The 17,900-nt window shown below is 44.3% G+C and overlaps 1 protein-coding gene across 2 annotated transcripts in view; it reads left to right on the plus strand.

Moving 5' to 3' along the window:
• Window positions 1-17,900, plus strand: part of DACH2 (dachshund family transcription factor 2) — a 415,832-nt gene that overhangs the window by 388,186 nt on the left and 9,746 nt on the right. For both annotated transcript variants that reach the window (XM_027839863.1, XM_027839873.1), the window contains 4 exons: window positions 1,326-1,471; window positions 2,610-2,757; window positions 6,173-6,292; window positions 8,671-8,736. In XM_027839863.1, the coding sequence (XP_027695664.1) occupies window positions 1,326-1,471; window positions 2,610-2,757; window positions 6,173-6,292; window positions 8,671-8,736 (480 nt within the window). The remainder of the gene's footprint in view (window positions 1-1,325; window positions 1,472-2,609; window positions 2,758-6,172; window positions 6,293-8,670; window positions 8,737-17,900) is intronic.

Here is a 17,900-nt window from a genome sequence, read left to right on the forward strand (position 1 = left end):
AAAATCAAAGCCTCCTGTTTGGCATCTAAAGCTCTTCACAATGTGGTTTTGCCTTATCTTCTTAGCTTATTGTACGTTATTCCCCTAAATACACATCATTATACCCCAACTGGGCGACTTTCTTCTTCCACATTCCATGCCATCTCCCACCTCTGTGCCTTTGCACATGTTAGTTGCCCTCCCAGATTTGTTTCATTTCCATGTGCCTATGCACATGCTTAGAATGGAAAACCTTTTCTCACCTTGAGCCCTTAAACTCCTGGCTTCCTTCGCAGCTCACTGGCACTGCTCCTTCCTCTACAAGCCTAAGCCTGATCGTAGGCTGCCTCGCTAATATCTCCAGCTGAAAATTCCTTTGTATTGATCTTTCTGTGTACAGGTTATGTCTTTCAGTAGAGCATAAACTCCTTATGGGCATGAACTATTTCTTTTGGGGGCTTGATTTTTCCAGCACAATGCCTGACACTCAGCAGTTGCTTAATGAAAATGCTCGTTGAATGACTGAAAGAAATGCTCCTCAGAAAGGTAGACCCAGTGGGTGTTGTTTCTGTGCTATCTTTGTTACATTGGTTACACAGCAGTTTTTTTTTGAAGGGCCCTATGGAGCCTTTGAAGAAAACTCACAATGTGCCTGCTTGGGAAAGTGCTTTCCCCAGCCCAAGATACTGCCTTCCATACAGTGGAAGACAACAGCTAACTTGGCTTGAATGAGTTTGACTCTAAAGGGAGGTCAGCTGGCACATTCTGCCTTAGGAGGATGTCTGTGATGGCCTTGGGACTTAGCATCCTCCTTTTCTGTCTTTTTTTTTCTTGTTAAACCCTCCCTCACCCCCCCATTACTGACCCAAATGCTTCTTACTCTGACTTTTCCCTTGCACTAAGACCCCCTGTCATTTAGAGAGAATCTCTTTGGAGCACTGTGAGTGGGAGAGAAGAGAAATTAAAGGGAAAAGGGCTTAGACATTGTGTTCGCTCATTATAGTTGATATTTTTAAGTTCCTAAATATGTTTCTTTGAAGCAAAGGTAATTCACCTTCTTGTAGGTAACAGTATCCTTTGAGGAGAGTACGGGTGCTCCAATTGGACAAATTTAGCTTATTTCCATGTTTTCTTGTCCCTGTTTAGTGACAACATGCATTTCAGTCATCTTCGTTTCTCATTATTTTAATTCACTTGCGGAAAACTAGAGGCAGGGGGATGGACCAGATGAATTCTGCCATTTTAGACTATTTGAACACTTGGGTCTTTTTGGCAGCTGCTAATGAGTGACTACTTTGATGTTTGGTTCCACTTGTTTCTAAGTGTAATATTATTTGATTTTGCAGAAGAGGTGCAGGTTGCCATGCCGATGATGAAACCAGGCCTAGAGAAGGCCCAACTGGCTGGACAAGCCATGCCTGCTGGCTTCTCCTCACCATTCATTTTTGCTGATAGCCTTTCTTCTGTGGAAACGCTTCTGACCAACATTCAGGTAATTATTTTGCTAGACAAAAATCAGTGTAACGTAATAATTATCAAATGTTAGTTGTCATTCTTTGTGACATTCCAGACAACATTAAAATATTGAATTTCACTGGTTATTTAATTTGCCAAAGATGAATTGTGCAAACTTGGATAGTTTTTTTTTTATCATTTTAAAACAATGAAGCGCAAAATTTTTATATGAGAACGATTTATGTAAATTGTTCCCATTCACAGATTTTCCAAATAAACTGCATTTGATCATAACCTATGTAAAGCTATACGTGCTTCATTTCTAACAATAAGGTTTAGGGCCTGAATTGGTCTTGCCTTTAGGATGGGGAGATGGAAAGCAGCCTTCTAAAACATTCTGTCACCTCTAGGGCTGAAAAGTCCTTTTTTTCCCTTAACATTAGTACCTCTTGCTTCAGCACACTTCCCAAACATCCAGTCTCCATTACAAAATTTGTTTCCCAAAAACACCTAAGCAAAACTGCCTAATGCAGCAGCGGGGACCGATGAGATACCTCACTGTCCACTTCTGTGGATAATGATTGTTAATGGAAGGTTTAATTTTGTAATGGTGGAAACAACACCGGCCATTGTGGTTTGACCTGAGTTTTGTTACTGTTTTGTACGTTGGTTAGTTGTGTATAGTGCCAAGATATGAAATCTGGGAGATGAAAATTTTTTTTGAGGATTACTCCTTCTTTGATATACTGGACTTCTAGGCAATTTGGTTCAGTTTAACGATCCCACTTTAAATATACTCTTCCATTTTTCTTTATTATCATGACTTTAAAAAAACAAAACAAAACATGTACTATCCCTGCTCCCCCCCGCCCGGTTCATTCATTGTCAAGCAAGAAGATGGAGTCTGTCCATTGCTGGTGATCATCTTAGATGAGGACTGGAAGGGGCCTTTTATATGTCCTGGGTGTAGTTTTAGAGGCTTGGGGGAGATCTGTAAAACAGTGACTGAGCTTCATAATTTAGCAGCCAAATGCAAATGAAGGTGAGTTTTCCAGTCCAAATAATGCTTCTCTTTAGATGGGTATTTATTGCAGCTATTTAATCACCTCTGAGGCATCAAGTGGTCAAGACAAAGAGACTGAACTTGAAGAACGGTGCTTTTGTTTTTTTCCCAGGGCCTCCTGAAAGTGGCTCTCGACAATGCTCGCATCCAGGAGAAGCAGATGCAGCAGGAGAAGAAAGAGCTGAGAATGGAGCTCTTCAGAGAGAGGGAGCTGAGAGAGACCTTGGAAAGACAGCTCGCCGTGGAGCTGCAAAGCAGAGGTGAGTCTGGTGGCATGGCAAAAGCCACCATCAAGGCAGCAATCAGTGAGGCATGGAGAAGGAGACGCTGAGGGGCAGAGGGGCGTAGGGCTGAGCCTGCATCACTTGCAAATACTGGATACTCAAGTGGCGTTTTCAACTCTAGTTCTAGTCAATAGAAGGGCCTTGGAGTCTGGAAAACCCCTCTGACATGGATTTTCTAAATGATCATGAGCCAGTCACTTAATCTTGGTACCTAAGGCAACTTTGTAAGACTCTGCATTATACAAATAAATGACCAGCCTGCATCCAGGAAAGGAGTCGCTTCATGGAAATGACAGGTCTGAACCTACTGTTCCCCCCCACCCCCGCCCTAAAGAAAAAAAAAACTGAAGATGGTCAAGTAATGAATTTCGATCCTGTCTCTAATGCCTGTTAGCCATGTGACCACTTAAATTCTCTAATCCTCAATTTTCTCATTTGTGAAATGGAGACAATAATACCTATGACCACCGTCTCACCCTATTGTGAGGCTAAAGGGGAAATTATCTGTAAAGCGCTTTGTCAGCCTTAACATGTTATGTAAATGGCAGCAATTGCTATTCATCTATGGCAGGTAATGGATGACAGGAATGGCATCTATCAAAACCACAGATGATATGCAAACCTCACATGGGGCAGCAGCTTCTGACTTCTCTCCACTAAGCCTTTCACCACAAGTGCTACCCCCAAACCAAAAGTACCCTCTCCCTCCCTCCCCACCCCAGACGTCTCAATGGTAGGCTGAAGGATGGAGAGGCCAGCTGGCCAGCAGATGTGCCATACCCTGGGGCAGTGACATCCCCTAACTACTGGAGGTGGCATGTCCGTCGTCAGGAGGCTTGTCCCAATTGGCTGCAGTAAGTGCCAGCCTGCGTATTGACTTCTCCGCTGCCTGTGCAGGGCTGCTCTGGGGAAGACTTTTTCCCTTGAGGTTGGAATCATCATTCCTTCTCAGAATGGAAATTTAGTCATCGAATTCAAGGAGAACTAAACCTTCTTATCTTGGCTAATTCAGTGAAGACTGGAGAAAGCAAAGGCAAAATCATTTTTCTACAGTTTGAGACAATTAGTGGATTTCCATCATTTGGCACGCAGAGTCAGGTATGGAGATCGACACAGTCATACAAATGAGCATTTGCTTAGTGGAGACCCCCCCCCCCCCCCCCCGACAAATGCGTGCTCCCTCCTTTTGTGGGGCTATGTAAATAGACCTCAAAGTCTTTTTCTTGCCTCATGCAGTAAGCACTGGCTAGGGGAGCTCTGAGGCACCTCTTTGTTTTTGGTTACCTTACCTCTGATAGGGGAATGGTGAATTGGCCAGAAGGCAGGCCCAGGCTTTTACAGGTCCCACCTTTGACACATACTGGCCCGGTGCCTATGGGCACAGCAAGAATCAGGCAGTGCCCCAGGGTAACTCCCTACCTTACAGCTGAGTCGCCAATTTACATGGATAGAGAGAGTTCTCTCCCCCTCCCCCAAACTGGCGAATTACACTGTTACAGAATTAGCTCTCTTTGAATCAGTGAGAGTCACTCATGTGAATGAATACTGCTGAATCAACTAGATCAATTTTAAATTCGAATTGGCACCAATATATGTGCTCTTGATGTAAATACTGTAGAATAGAATTACAGAATGTTAGCACTGGGAGAAACCTTCAAGATCACCATCTAGTCCCCATCCCCATCTTTTGAACCTACAAGGCCCCCAGAGAGACTGCCATTACTTGCCCCAAATTAGTTAGGACTAAATCCCAGGCCTCACCTTCTACCCAGGCCACTCTAGTACCTTTTAAGTCACATCAGAATCTGCTGTGAATATATAACATGGATTGAAATGCAACGTTTTTGTAGAGAGACATCGTGATGGGATGGGAGAGAAGAAGACCTAGGTTCAGATCCTGCCTAAACTCACCAGCCCTTTGACTCTGGGCTGTAGTGTCAAACTCAGTAGGGGTCATTACACTGTCCATTAGGATCCCCGAAGACCACATATGAACTCAGTTTTAAAAAAGAATATTATCTATGTCTTATTATAATTTTATTTCTTTTGTTAAATAATTCCCAATACATTTTAATGTGCTTGGGGCCACATGTTTTGATATCTCTGGCCAGTTGGCCAGGGTTACAACAGCCAGCACGTTCAGCAGTGTCTCTTAAGCTGAGGTCTTCTCGACCCTACCTCATACGACAGGGCCACTTTATCGTGCACATTACAACAAATATTTTTGCAGATCCATAAATAATAGAGGAGGAAGAAATATGAAGGCCAGTCTGCCTAAAATCTTGACACAAAGTAAAACTTATTTTAAGTTCTCACCCAATCATTTCCCATGACCATTGGGCTTAAGTCTCATAATTCTCCAGGGGATACACTTTCACGATTCTATGATTCCTTGGGTTTAACAATGCTTTGTATCATGTCAGTCAAATTGTGAAGACTAAGGGGCAAAACACTGAAAGCTGAGGCCTACTTTTCCCCCCACCTGGAAAAAATGAGAAATTCATTTTTTGTTCTTGTGGTGGTGGTGGTGTTGAGACATTTTTCTGTCATGTCCGACTCTTCTTGACCCCATTTGGGGTTTTCTTGGCAAAGAGCCTGGAGTGGTTTGCCATTTTCTTCTCCAGTTCATTTTACAGATGAGGAAACTGAGGCAAACAAGGTGAAATGACTTGCCCCGGGTCACACAGTTAGTAAGTGCCTGAGGCCCCATTTTGTGCTCAAGTCTTCCTTATTCCAGGCCCAGCGCCCTATGCCCTGTGCCATCTAGCTTCCCCTTTTTTCTTGTGGCTTGTTCCAGAATCCTCTATAGCAGAGGTGTCAAACTTACAGCTGTGTGGCTGCAAACTCCTAAGTGCTGGGGGAACAGATTAAGATGCAATTGGAGAATATTTAACAGAATAACCACAAATACAATACAATGTAGATAATGTGCCCTCGTGATCTTCTAAGTCGGTATGAAGCCAGCAGGGGATCAGCTTCTGTTTGAGTTTGATTGTGGTGCTCACCACTGGCTCACTGACAGCTCTGCTCTTAGAAATATTTGTAGTGCCCTAGTGACATGCTTGCATATAAAACAGGGCTGCCTCTCAAAGAAAGACGCGCTATTTCTGAATTTAAAAATAGTGCATGTCACTTGTCACCTCATCCTATTACAGTAGCTACTTTCTTTTTCACATTTATGGAAGAGAAATAGTAGCCAGCACTCTGTTCTCCCTTTGCCTACTTACAAGATCTTTTTGCCAGTTATTGACAGGGTCCAACAACAGTACTGGTCTTAGTGGATTTCTGAATGGCTGAAAGCCTCAATTTCAGCCCCTCCAGGCAGCCTGCCTGGCATTCTGGCTCCTCAGGGGCAAAGTCTTCACTGATCCTTTCCCTTTGTATATTCCAGCTACGATTCAGAAGCGCCTGAAGAAGGAGAAGAAGGCCAAGAGAAAACTGCAGGAGGCCCTGGAGTTTGAGTCCAAGCGCCGGGAGCGAGTGGAGCAAGCTCTGAAGCAGGCCTCCACAGGTGACAGGGGGAACTCCCTCCCTCTCTGGTGCCCCAATCAGAGCCTAGCTTTCCAAACATAAGCATCGCTGACTGGAGGCCAAGAGTCAAGCCAGTCAAAAACAAGCTACATTCTAGAGAGATACAGAGAGCAGAGAGATAACAGGAAATGTCCGTGATGGGGAGGTAACATGGCAAAAGGCCATTCGCACTGAACTTTGCTACTGACCATGATGTTATAGGCCCCAAGTTCAAATCCTGGTTCTGCCACTTACTATCTCTGTGACCTTGGGCAAGTCCCTTAATCTCTCTGGGCCTCAGTTTTTCTCATCTGTGAAATGAGGAGGTTGGAGTAGTCAACCTGTAAGGTTCCTTTCAGTTTTAGCTCTATGAACAGTCGATACACAAGCATCGATTGAGTGCTTACTGTGTAGCTCGAATCCCCTCACTGCACTTCAAATGAAGCCCTTTTAGGCCCCTGGATGCTCACTGTGTGGCTGCTTATGGATCATTAGTGGGAGGTATGTAACCTAATCCATAACAAACGGGTTCCTGTGGCCCACTCTTAACCTTGCATCCTTTTTCAGTCTTCAAGCCAGAAGAGTCGCCCAGCACCTCTTCATTTCACGGGCTTTTCATATTCTTCATGTGCATGCACGTGTGTGCGGGTCCACGTATAGTAGAGGCAGTGTGGCGTTGTGGGGAGAGCTTGGGCATCAAAGACCTGGGTTCAAGTGCTGCCTCTGATACCTCCTAGCTGGGTGACCCTGGGCATGTCACTAGCCTCTTGAAAGCTCCAAGTTACAGAACTCCTCTATCGGTGGAGGGCATCTCTACTACGAGAGTTTGAAATATGCCAGTGAAACCACCGGTCTGGTCCCAAATATAGATGCACAGATTTGTGATTCTGCGATGTTTCCATGCATACGCATGGCTACAGTCTGCATGTGTGGGAAACACAAAGAATAGGTTCAGTGTTCTTGTCTTGTGCTAACAGCCCCTAGGTGGGTAGCAGGCCCCTCGAGTAATAAAGGCAGCCTAGGCTTACTTGCTCTTTTCACTAATGCCCTAAAGGAATTGCTGGCCTGTCACATCTATCATTGCCGAGACAGGGCTAGATCATGAAGGACAAACCTCAAATAAGGTTCCCATTCCGTGAGCTACAAGAGTGTGTACAGTGAGGGCAGCTCTGGCTCGGGCATGGGCTGTGCAGTGAGAAATAGAGGGAACGTAAAAACAAGCAGGCAACAAAAAGGCATTTAGAACCCCAGGTATATACAGTGCAGCATCCTAGCAGGCGCCACCAGGGCTGGGCCTTCATCCGCTTTAGAAAAAGGAAGGCAAGCTTCTAACCAGGTAAGGGCTGCGTGTTGTGTGCGTCCTTGTCACATGGGCCCTGAGGCGGCTTGGCACCTGGAAGCATTCCCAGTTCGCCTCTCCTCCAGTTCCAAAGGGTGCTATTTTAGAGGGGCAGCAGAGGTTTCAGCGGCATTGTGAGTCCCGTGGATTTAAAGCCCAGCCTGTAGCTCCTCATCCTGGACGGCACGGGGAGGTATTGTGGTATCTCTTAGCATGGGAATTCCCACACACTCGGTGTGTGTCGGAATTCCCACACACTCGGTGTGTGTCAGCCTGTCCGTTTAAAGCTATGTGATGTTCTGTACAGAGAAGCTTGCCTTTCTGAGCCCAGCCAGAGCCCCCCCAAATTCCTTTTTGCTGGCTGTTCCCACGTCAAAGACGTCACAATATAGAAACCAAACATCCTCCTCCGCTATGCGAGGCAAGCCGCTCCCTGTTTTTGAAAGGACTGCAAAAGCTAATCTCTTGTAGTCTTACCTTAGATGAAAAAAAAATCCCGAGTCTGAGACACATTTTGGAAGCCTTCCCACCCTCCCGTCACCCCCATTCCCCTATCAGCACCGTCTGGGGTAGCCCAGGCCTTCCTGGCCCCAACCTGGGCTTCTGACACCTTCCTGTTGTAGTAGAGGAGCTTGACAGAGCAAGCTGGGTGGAGGGAAGCCTCTATATGTGGGTCCTGCATCTTCTCCTCATTTTCCAGTCAAGGGAAGGTACCAGATAGTCTTAAAGGGGATTTTTACCGACAGACCAATGCCATGTGACTAATCTGTAGGGACTGAAGCAAGTGGCAAAGAATTCAAGAACATTGGAAATCCAGGTCCATTTTAGGAACCATCTAGAATTTGTAGCTCCCGGGCCACGGTCCCCCACTAAAACACCCAAACTCGCAAAGCCCTCTACAACCAAAGGCCCAGGCCACCCTCCAGGTTTGGGGCTGGGACCAAAATGCCAAAGCAGAGGTTGCTCTACCCTAAACTTTTCCTTAAGCACGCCAACCAAGCTAAGAGGACTGCATTAATCTTGGGTGTCACATCTTTCAGATACTGCAATGCCAGATAGAGAAATAGAAAACGGGACTCAGCCTGACAACGCAGCAACGATGCAAGGTAGAGTATGCGTATCTTCCCGCCCCAAGGGATGACCACCTGAATGAAGGGCCTTGGCTTGGAGGGGGGTGGGCAGGACAGGAGCCCTTGGGACCACGGACTCTTCTTTTACATGGAGAACTAAGGTGACACAAACTTTGCGTGCCGTTTGACAGAGAAAGCTACTCATAGAACTCATTAATTTAATTTCTTATTGTTGTTAACAGCAAAGTCACGCTAAGAAAAATGATGCCATAGCTATGCAGGGGTGAAGTGATTTCATGCATACAGTGGGAGCAAATTTCAACTGTCTGTCTAGCTGTGCGTTCACCTCAGCATTTATTTTGCTGCCCATATTTGCTAGGTGTTGTGTCGGGTGCCTAGGTTCTCTGAATAATTAAGTACAGAATCAGCACCAAGTAATTTCACAGGCAGGTACAGAGGGGGCCCCCAACAATGAGGTGTCACTTTAGCCTTAAAGGATTCCCAGAGGCAGAGCCACACGGTGGGGAGCTTACGAGGAAAGGAGAGGGCATCCTCGCTGACCCAGTTTTGTTTGTTTCTTATATTCTGGTCTCCTGTCTACCTTGCTGTTCATTCTCCTTTCATGCAAAGGCTCCAGTAGAGTATGTAAAAGCACATATTCCTATCTTAGCAAGTATTCTAAATGACAGTCTTTAAATCAACATGTAAACTGTAAAGCTAATTTCATATAATAATAGAAGTCACCAAAGTAGGGGAAAGTATTACAACCTGAGAGTCCTGATTTCTAGGAAATACCAAAGACTTTCAGTTGCTTTAAGAGCACTGTTTGACAAGCCCAAGAGATCCAAGTGTCCTTGGAGCCTTCCCAGAAGAGGACGGTACTGAAAAGGTTCAAGTCAGAGTCTAGGCTAAGCCCTGGGAATTTTCCACTTTCACCTCTCCATGACATAAAGATGATTCGGGCCTCTTAAAGGTTCTATCAATGGAGCCCAAACTGGCAGCTGGAAAGGTTTGTGTGCAGGCCTGGCAATAGCCTGAATGGCTGTCATCCAAGGAAATATAGCTAAGCTTAGCTCTAGAAGACAGAGCACCAAGGGGTGTCTTTTTAAAAAATCATAGCAATTGATGACCCCCTCTACTGAGGTGTGGAAGAGTTACCTGCCCCGAGGAAAGCACAGATCCTTCGTAGTATTGAAGAATTCCATTTCATTGCTGTCATTCCCCGTATCCATACTGTCTCTATTTTCACAGTGATTGTGAAAACGAGATGTCAACCTAAAGAAAAAGGAAGACTCCCAAATAAAGAAAGATACATGAAGTTTCCCAGTGTAGGTCAAACAGAGCAATGCCCCACAACTTTGCCAAGTCTGATGGGGCTAAAAGATTGTGGAGGGGTGAGGTCCATCTGACTGCTGTCACGTCCTTGATAGTATCAGTGACCCTAGACAGACTTATCTTACTTCTTGGGAAGCAGTCTTTATAGATGTGTATGTTGTTGTTTTTCAGTTGTATCCAATTCTCTGTGACTCCATTTGGGGTTTTCTTGGCAAAGATGCTGGAGTGATTTGCCATGTCCTTCTCCAGCTCATTTTACACACGAGGAATCTCAGGCAGACAGGGTGAAGTGAATTGCCTAAGGTCACACAGCTAGCGTCAGAGACTAGATTTGAACTCAGGGCTTCCCCACTCCAGGCCAAGTGCTGTGTCCACTGCAGTGCCACCTAGCTGCCCCTGATGTGTCTGTACCATAAGGATTAGAGCTATGGAATTTTTGGATCAGGTAGGATTCTGCCCCAGCAGTGCATGCAGCTCCAACTTGTAGGTGCTGTTTAGCGTTTGTGAGCTGAGCTAGTTTCAAATGAGACTTAAAGTTCCTCTGGTTTATTTACAAAAATTCTGGAAAACAGTCTCGACAGTTCTGGGTCCCATCTGAGTCAACTGTGTGTGGTAACAGATAGAATTGGTCATGATGATTCAAATACTGGGGTTGATTTGCCTTCAAAGGCCAATAAGGGAACCTTATGGAAGTCGATAGAAGTGTGAGTCACTGCATGGTCCCAGTTGACCTTCCTCACTTAAGTTCATTCCTGTACAGCTAAAGGACACGATGCCTTAAGCTTACAAGTAACATGTTACCGAGAACATATTCCTTACCATTTGCTCATTTCCCACTCAGTAACTAGGGTCCTTTATTACTCTTTTGTTTTTTAAATGTAAGTTCTAAAATCAAGCAGCAAAATCATCTACTGTGTTCAATGAAGGATTCTTTGCTTTTGTTTTGGTCTGGACATGTGGATTTCACTGGTGTGCCAGGATACAGACCAACACTTGTTCCGCAGCTTTAGAGTGTTTGAGAGTCTCAGAGGATCAGTGACTTACCCAAGGTCACGCTGATAATTTAGTCTCATCAAACACATAGACTTTTAGTAAATTCTGATACTCTCTGCTTAACAAGAGAAATCAAGATCTGCCTTACCAAGGTAGCCTGAGGCAGCTTTGCCCTCCCTTTTGTTACTTCCTTTTCCAAATCAGGAATCAAATTATTGCCTCTGTGTGATCAGTGGTACATTAATGTTATCCAAACGACAGTGGAATCGAGTGAAATTAATGGCTTCTTACTGAAAGAGGCCCTTGTAGATTACATTAAATTCTGTGCTTGATAAGTGTGATGGAAAAAATGAACAAAGTCCTTCTTTTCCTCTCTCCTGGTGCAGCATTGGCCCCCACAAACAGTAAAGCTCCCATCATCGGTTTATGAAATCCCAGAGTAAATGAGGACTGTTAACAGGACACTAGACTCACAATTCCATTTCGAAGAGGTCTTGTTCTAGGAACAAAAAGGGCTCATTCTCTCATCCAGAGAAACAAATGAGGGAACATATTATCAGAGCTCATCTTCAATACAATACCGCCAACCACTCAGCCTGGATAATTGCCTACAAAGCCCTGATAATGCCGCCTCCATTGGAGGTGCTTGGCGTTGGAACAGGACTTTCCTGTGTATCCAAGAAGCTTAGAAAAAGGATAATGCGGGGCCGCAGCATTGTTTTTGTCTTTTTTCGTACTAATTTTTCTCCCTTGTTTTGGGGCTCTTTTCTTTGTACTTATATCCATACTTTTTTTTTTTATCTCTCCCCTTGCCCTTCATGACAATTTTCTATTGAAACTTTGCGGTGAAAATGCCTTCTTCATTTGGAATCACTCAATCCTGCCATGGTTCTCATCGGTTGAATATAGTAGCTTTGTTTGCTAGGATATTAATCTGCGTATAGCTAATACAATGCTAGTTTCCAAATGCAGCCAGCTTACAGCAACAAGCTCCTCCAGCATTAAGCAAGACCTTTCTTTCTCTGCTTATTGGCAGTCGCTCTGCTGGGCAAAAAAAATCTATCATTCACACTGTGTCTTTCCTTTGAAATTCAATGACTTCCCCCGCCAGTATCTCCTTAGAGTTTAAAGGAGGCCTGAGTAAAGGTTGCATTAGCTGCCTTTAGCTGTAAGAAAGTCATGCCATAGGTGCCCATTTCTAAAAGGATTTTAATCAATGGTGGCTCCACTCGGAATCTTACATGCCTAAGAAACCCCTTTAGTGGAACAGTTCTCAGACTTGGCGTGCCATCTTGTAATGGGTAGAGGAGGTGCCACACATATACATGCATCTGGTGATTTCCTAGAAAAGGATGACCTAGGCTATACACCCGTTTGGATTGCAAAACATGACTCTACCCCCACGTGGGGCGCTACGTCCACTCTAGCTGGAGGGTGCTACAAGGAAGCAATGATGCATGCACTGTAATATTCACCCGTCCAGATTTTTCCTTAACTCACATGGGGGCCAGCAAGACAGGACATCAACCATCATATCAACCAAGCTCCACTTCCCATAAAATAAACATAGCAGGTGTTATTAAGTGCACCTTCCGATCAATGATTTTTGCAAATGATATTCAAGTACCATTTGTGTGGTGCTTTTTTGCTGATAAAAGCAAATTAAATTAGTACAACTAGGAGTGTGCTGAGAAAAACTAAAAGTGAACAGCAGCACCATTAGCTAACAAAGTCATATTTTCTCTTTACTGCTTTCTGCCATTTAGTTATTATCCTATTGGAAATCTAATTATAATCCTTTTACTCCCTAGTCAAACTTCACAGTTTTTGCAAGCTTAGCACTGACAAGTGATTTCATTACATTTGATTGCCCACGCCCAGATTGACTTAACTTCACTCAGAGACCTAAAAGCCCTCACAGTTTCTCAGATTCCCTGTTTGCACATTATAGCAACAGCTCCTTTAATTAATTAGCATGAACAGCAGTAACATGAACTGCTGAACAGAAAATAACATCATTTTATGATCGCAAGGAGACTTCTCCTTTTGCATGTTTATACCTTAGTTAACTTTTGTATTACTACACTGCATTGTTAGGGGCTCTTGGTACAGTGGCCAAGGCATGTTTTGGGAACTTGGAAGAGACAGGTATAATCTCAGAAAGAGGGGAGCCAGAGCTCCAATGATGTCACTACTAAATTTCAGTCCATTCTTCCCAGGAATCAAATAGAAGGGTTAGGGGAGATAATCCCGCCAAATCCAAGGGCAGTGACGTGGCGCCCCAGCTGGCTTTGGGATGGGCAGTGTCAGTTGCAGGGGATGCCTTCTTTGTTTCTCTGCTTCTCTGCTTGGCAAAGGTGCAGAATGATCTCACACCAGAGCCTGTGTTACCTGTGTTGTTTTAGCTGTACATCTGGCAGCACCCTAAAGAGGTATTTTTGTTTTTGTTTTCTGTGAATAGCACACCCCCGCAGTTATTATATCCCGGCTCTGTGGCCAATGACGATGAGGCAAGTTGATTTAAGTGATGAACCTACAGAGCCCTTTCCTTGCCGGTAGTGAGCGGTAGCTGGTTTACGTCTCACAGTCCAGTCAGCCATTTGAAATGAAGAAAAATGGGATTGATCGAGTTAGGAGAAAGCAGGGGAAGAAGGGTTAGAATTGGAGACTGCTCCCAGATGTCACGTGCCTCTTTCTTTCTGATACTGTTAAAATCTGATTGGTTCTTGAGTGCAGAGTGGGCCCTGCCTTGGCTTCTTGGATTATCCAGGTATTCGGTTTCTATAGGCCCTTTCCCCCAAACTCCAAGTCAATTTAACTTACCTTTACCAAGTACCTACTATGTGCCAAGTTATTGTGTGTTCTGCCAATGCTTGTTCCATTGGGCCAAGATAGAGAAAAAGGAAACAGTTCTTGCTCTGCAGGAGTTTCCATTCTACTGGGATCTTACAGCACGGACTGTTAGTGATTTAACATGCCATCTGCAGTTTCACTGGTACAACCAGGAGTACATAAAATGCACAGTACAACCTTTGAGACAAGCGGAGATGCTCAAGGTGTTGTACCAAGAATGGTTGCCACAGTTCTGCAGATAAGGGTGATCCAGCCTTAGTGGCAGAAAAGGGGACAGGAAGGAAGAACGTGCAGAGAAGGCAGATGGAGGGCAAAAAGCATTCCAGCCTTTGAAGGGCAGGAAAGAAGATAGCTCACATTGTTCCTCCTACTGTATCTGTGTGCATTCTAGCCTTGGGACAGCTTCATCTTCCCCTGAATGTTACATGTACTTTTCTTTCTTTTTTGGGGGGGGTTGGGCAATTGGGGTGAAGTGACTTGCCCAGGGTCACACAGCTAGTAAGTGTCAGGTGTTTGGTCTGAGGTCAGATTTGAACTCAGGTCCTCTTGACGTCAGGACTGGTGCTCTACCCACTGCGCCACCTAGCTGTCCCTGCATGCATGTTTCTAAGAACAAGCTCTTGCTTGCCACCAGTAGCTTCCTCCTCTCTCCTTAACAACATCCATGGGAAACCAGTAGGACTGGACAGTCCACTGACTGTCCTGCTTACAACTGTTAGGACTTCCACTGCACTTCGAGCCAGGGGCAAGAGCAGAGGGATAGCAGGTAAGCCCTACCTGGCTCAGCCTCCCAGCCTATAATTCATTAGAGATGCTGGGTATTTTCTGCCTTGCCCTCTAAAATTGGTTTCTCTTCATGCTGTAAGAGTTTTGCCTCAATTGGTAACCACTCCTGTGGCTGTTTCATTACGTCTAGGCTGACAAACACTCATTAGAAAGCGGTAGCCATGGTGATTCAAGGAGGTGACCAGTGCTTCCTCCTTGTTGCTATGAGGCCTGGTTGTCACAAGGCACATTGTAACGATCAGAAGGCTGCCCCACTAATGGTGATGATGGCAGAACTCAAACTCCTCCGAGGATCTTCTACCTCTACCTACATCTCATTTTCAGCCTTTGAGACTTGCCAGGCCTGGCCAGCTCTTCTCATCAGATTGGTGGAGCCCATGGTACAGATCCATTATTAAACAGGTCTTCTCACTACAGCCTAAGTAGGTTGTTTAGCCTAAATGGAAACGAACTCTTTTCTATCTCATCTCATCATTTTTGATGTTCGCCTCTTATTTTCCAATTGATACACTTAAAAGAGCTACAAAAGAAAAACTTCTCTGACCAAAGGTCTAATTTCTCAGCCACACCTTTAGGTGTTTTGATAAAGAAACCACTTAATCAAAAGGGCCTTTCATTGACACCCTCTGCTGGTTCATCCTGGCTTGGGGCAACCCTGGGCTTTCAAAGGCTCTGCCAGCAGAGGGAAAACCCTGGCAAGTTCTGCCAACCTGTCCTTGAGTACAGGCCCAGTGATGGAGCAGATTTCTATCCTCCAAGGCTTGGCCTGCTTCAGCCTGGATGGACTTATCACTAGAGGGTTACCTCCCTCATGTGATGATTTTTTGTGAGCCCAACAATTCTCGGGGGTATACAGTGATAATAGTCTGCTCTGATGAAGGGGTAGCCAGAGTAATGAAATCCCAGCTCCTTCAGATATAGAATCTAAAGGTTTTGTTCCAGGTACCATCATCAGTCAAAGGCCAGGGACTATTTCAGCTTTTCTCTTTGTACCCTGGCACCTGGCAAGCAGTGGGTGCTCAAAAAATGCTTGCTGAGTGAATTAGCTGCTTCCTCCATATTGATTCCCTTCTAGCAGCTAGGGTTTGTTCTTTGTTGATTCAGGTCACCTAACCTCTCTGGGTTACAGTTCCCCACATCTCCATCTACAAAACCATTGACAACACTGTAAAAAAAGCCTTGAACTCAGCAAACATTTTCAATAGCTTATATTGCATGTAGAGAATACTGTGTTCTGGCTATTGGAGTGACACAAGTTTGGATAAATTTTTGTATCCATTCACAATTTATTGGGCAACCTACTGTGGGCAAGGCAGTGAGTGGCAAGTCCTGGCACATCCTGAGGAGTGAATTTTCTTCAACAGCCACCTGGAAGAATCCTACCCTTGACATAGAAACAAATAGCAATCACACCACCTCTTTAAATATGGTCATTCCAAACTTTCTTGGAATTGCGACACCCTATATGTGATCAAATAAGATAGTATTTGTATAGCATTTAGCACAGTACCTGGCACGTAGCATTTACTTAATGAATGCCTGTTCTCTTATATGTGGTGCCGTTTCATTTAGGAATACCCTTGCCCTCCTAAAAGTACCGGGGTGGGGGGCATATGTTCCTTTTGAAACAGAAAGCAAATTAATTTTTATCTGAGGATCTCTCCCCATCTTGCACACAAACCTTATAATTATATTTACATCTTGAATCCCTGTTGTATCCCTCAAGTAGAATATCAGATCCTTGAGGGTAGAACCCATTTCGTTTGGCTTTTGTATCCTCAGTGCATTATGGTATGCTTGATACGTGTTTATTGAATTGAACTGAACATTTATGCTGATATTCTCCTTTGTGGCAAAAATGTTCTTGGTTTTCTATTCTACCCTTTGGTACCCAATGGGCACCATTTAAGAGTCTCCAGAGAGTCACCAAAGCACAGCTTAGGGATCGTCATGCCAATAACCTGAAAAACAACTCACTTGTTTAAATGGGGAAGTGGGGGAGGCAGGGAATCTTTGTTTGGGGGCAGCATTTCCACACATTCCTCTTTTCTATTAGCTTGCAAGTCATAGGATGATTATATGCCTACATCTTTTCCCTGGCTATAGAGTCCCCCCATAATACCCATTTGACTGCGCTGATTTTCTTTAAAAAGAAGGAAACAAAAAACAAAAAAAAAATCAATGCTGGCATTGATCTTAGCATCTATAAGTAGCTCCTTCTTAACAAACAAGGGATTCCATGCAAAGGTAGCAAATGAATGCTGGGCTCACAATCTTAAGGTCTCCTGGTTAGGGATTTATCCCTTCTGTGAGAAAGGGGGAGTTGCTTCTTGAAAGTACTGTACAAGTGAACATTTAACCCTTTTAACCATCAAGCTGCACTGTTCTGTTTTTTCATTCTTCCACTGATTCCCTTGGATTTTGAAGGGGAAAAAATTCCAGGGTTTTAATGGTTCCCCCCTCACTCACCCCCCCGCCCCAAGCTTACACTGCCATGCATACAAACAATTGAGTCACCCTGGCACACTTTGGAAAAGTCATGTATTTGCCAGGACATCATAGGTCTCCCCATGAGGTCAAAAGCAAAAGTTTGAAGCAAGACAGTGCATTGGTTTCCACTCTTGACCTCATCATCCGCTGTCTCTCATGCCTTTTCCCACCCCAGTTAGCTCCTCAGAGCAGTGAGCTTGGGCAAGGCAGCAGCCCTAAACTTGAGCGCTCTCATATACTTGAGGCTTCCTTAGCTCAGTTTCCCTTCTTAGCCATAACTGCATATGACACCATTCTGAGCTATAGATACTGAGCTGTAAAATTTCTTTTCATCTTTTTCTACTTTTTCAAGTATAAACGGAAATGAAATTATTTTTTAAAATGTCAAAACTATTGAGGGATGCTTTTTTATTTCCTTCTCCATTAGACTTGTGGCAAACTGGAAAAAAAAAAGACAGACAACAGACAAATCCTTGGGGAAGAGTTAGAGATTTTCACTGTCAGACAGTTAGCTGAGCTGGTATTTGTTTACAATAATTTTTAAAGCTCAATTTTCTGAAAATTTTACTTTGATAAAATATAAGTTGAGACAGTGAGTTAGAGTGGAATGACTGTTGGACTTGGAGTCAGGAGAGCTGGATTTGAATCCTGGCTCTTCTGCTTCCTAGCTGCATGACTGTGTCCAACTCATTTAACTGCTCTGAGCTGGCTTCCTTAGCAATAAAAGTGTGTATATATATATA

Source organism: Vombatus ursinus, unplaced genomic scaffold, assembly GCF_900497805.2.
Source record: "Vombatus ursinus unplaced genomic scaffold, bare-nosed wombat genome assembly UNPS02004691.1, whole genome shotgun sequence".
NCBI lineage: Eukaryota > Metazoa > Chordata > Mammalia > Diprotodontia > Vombatidae > Vombatus > Vombatus ursinus.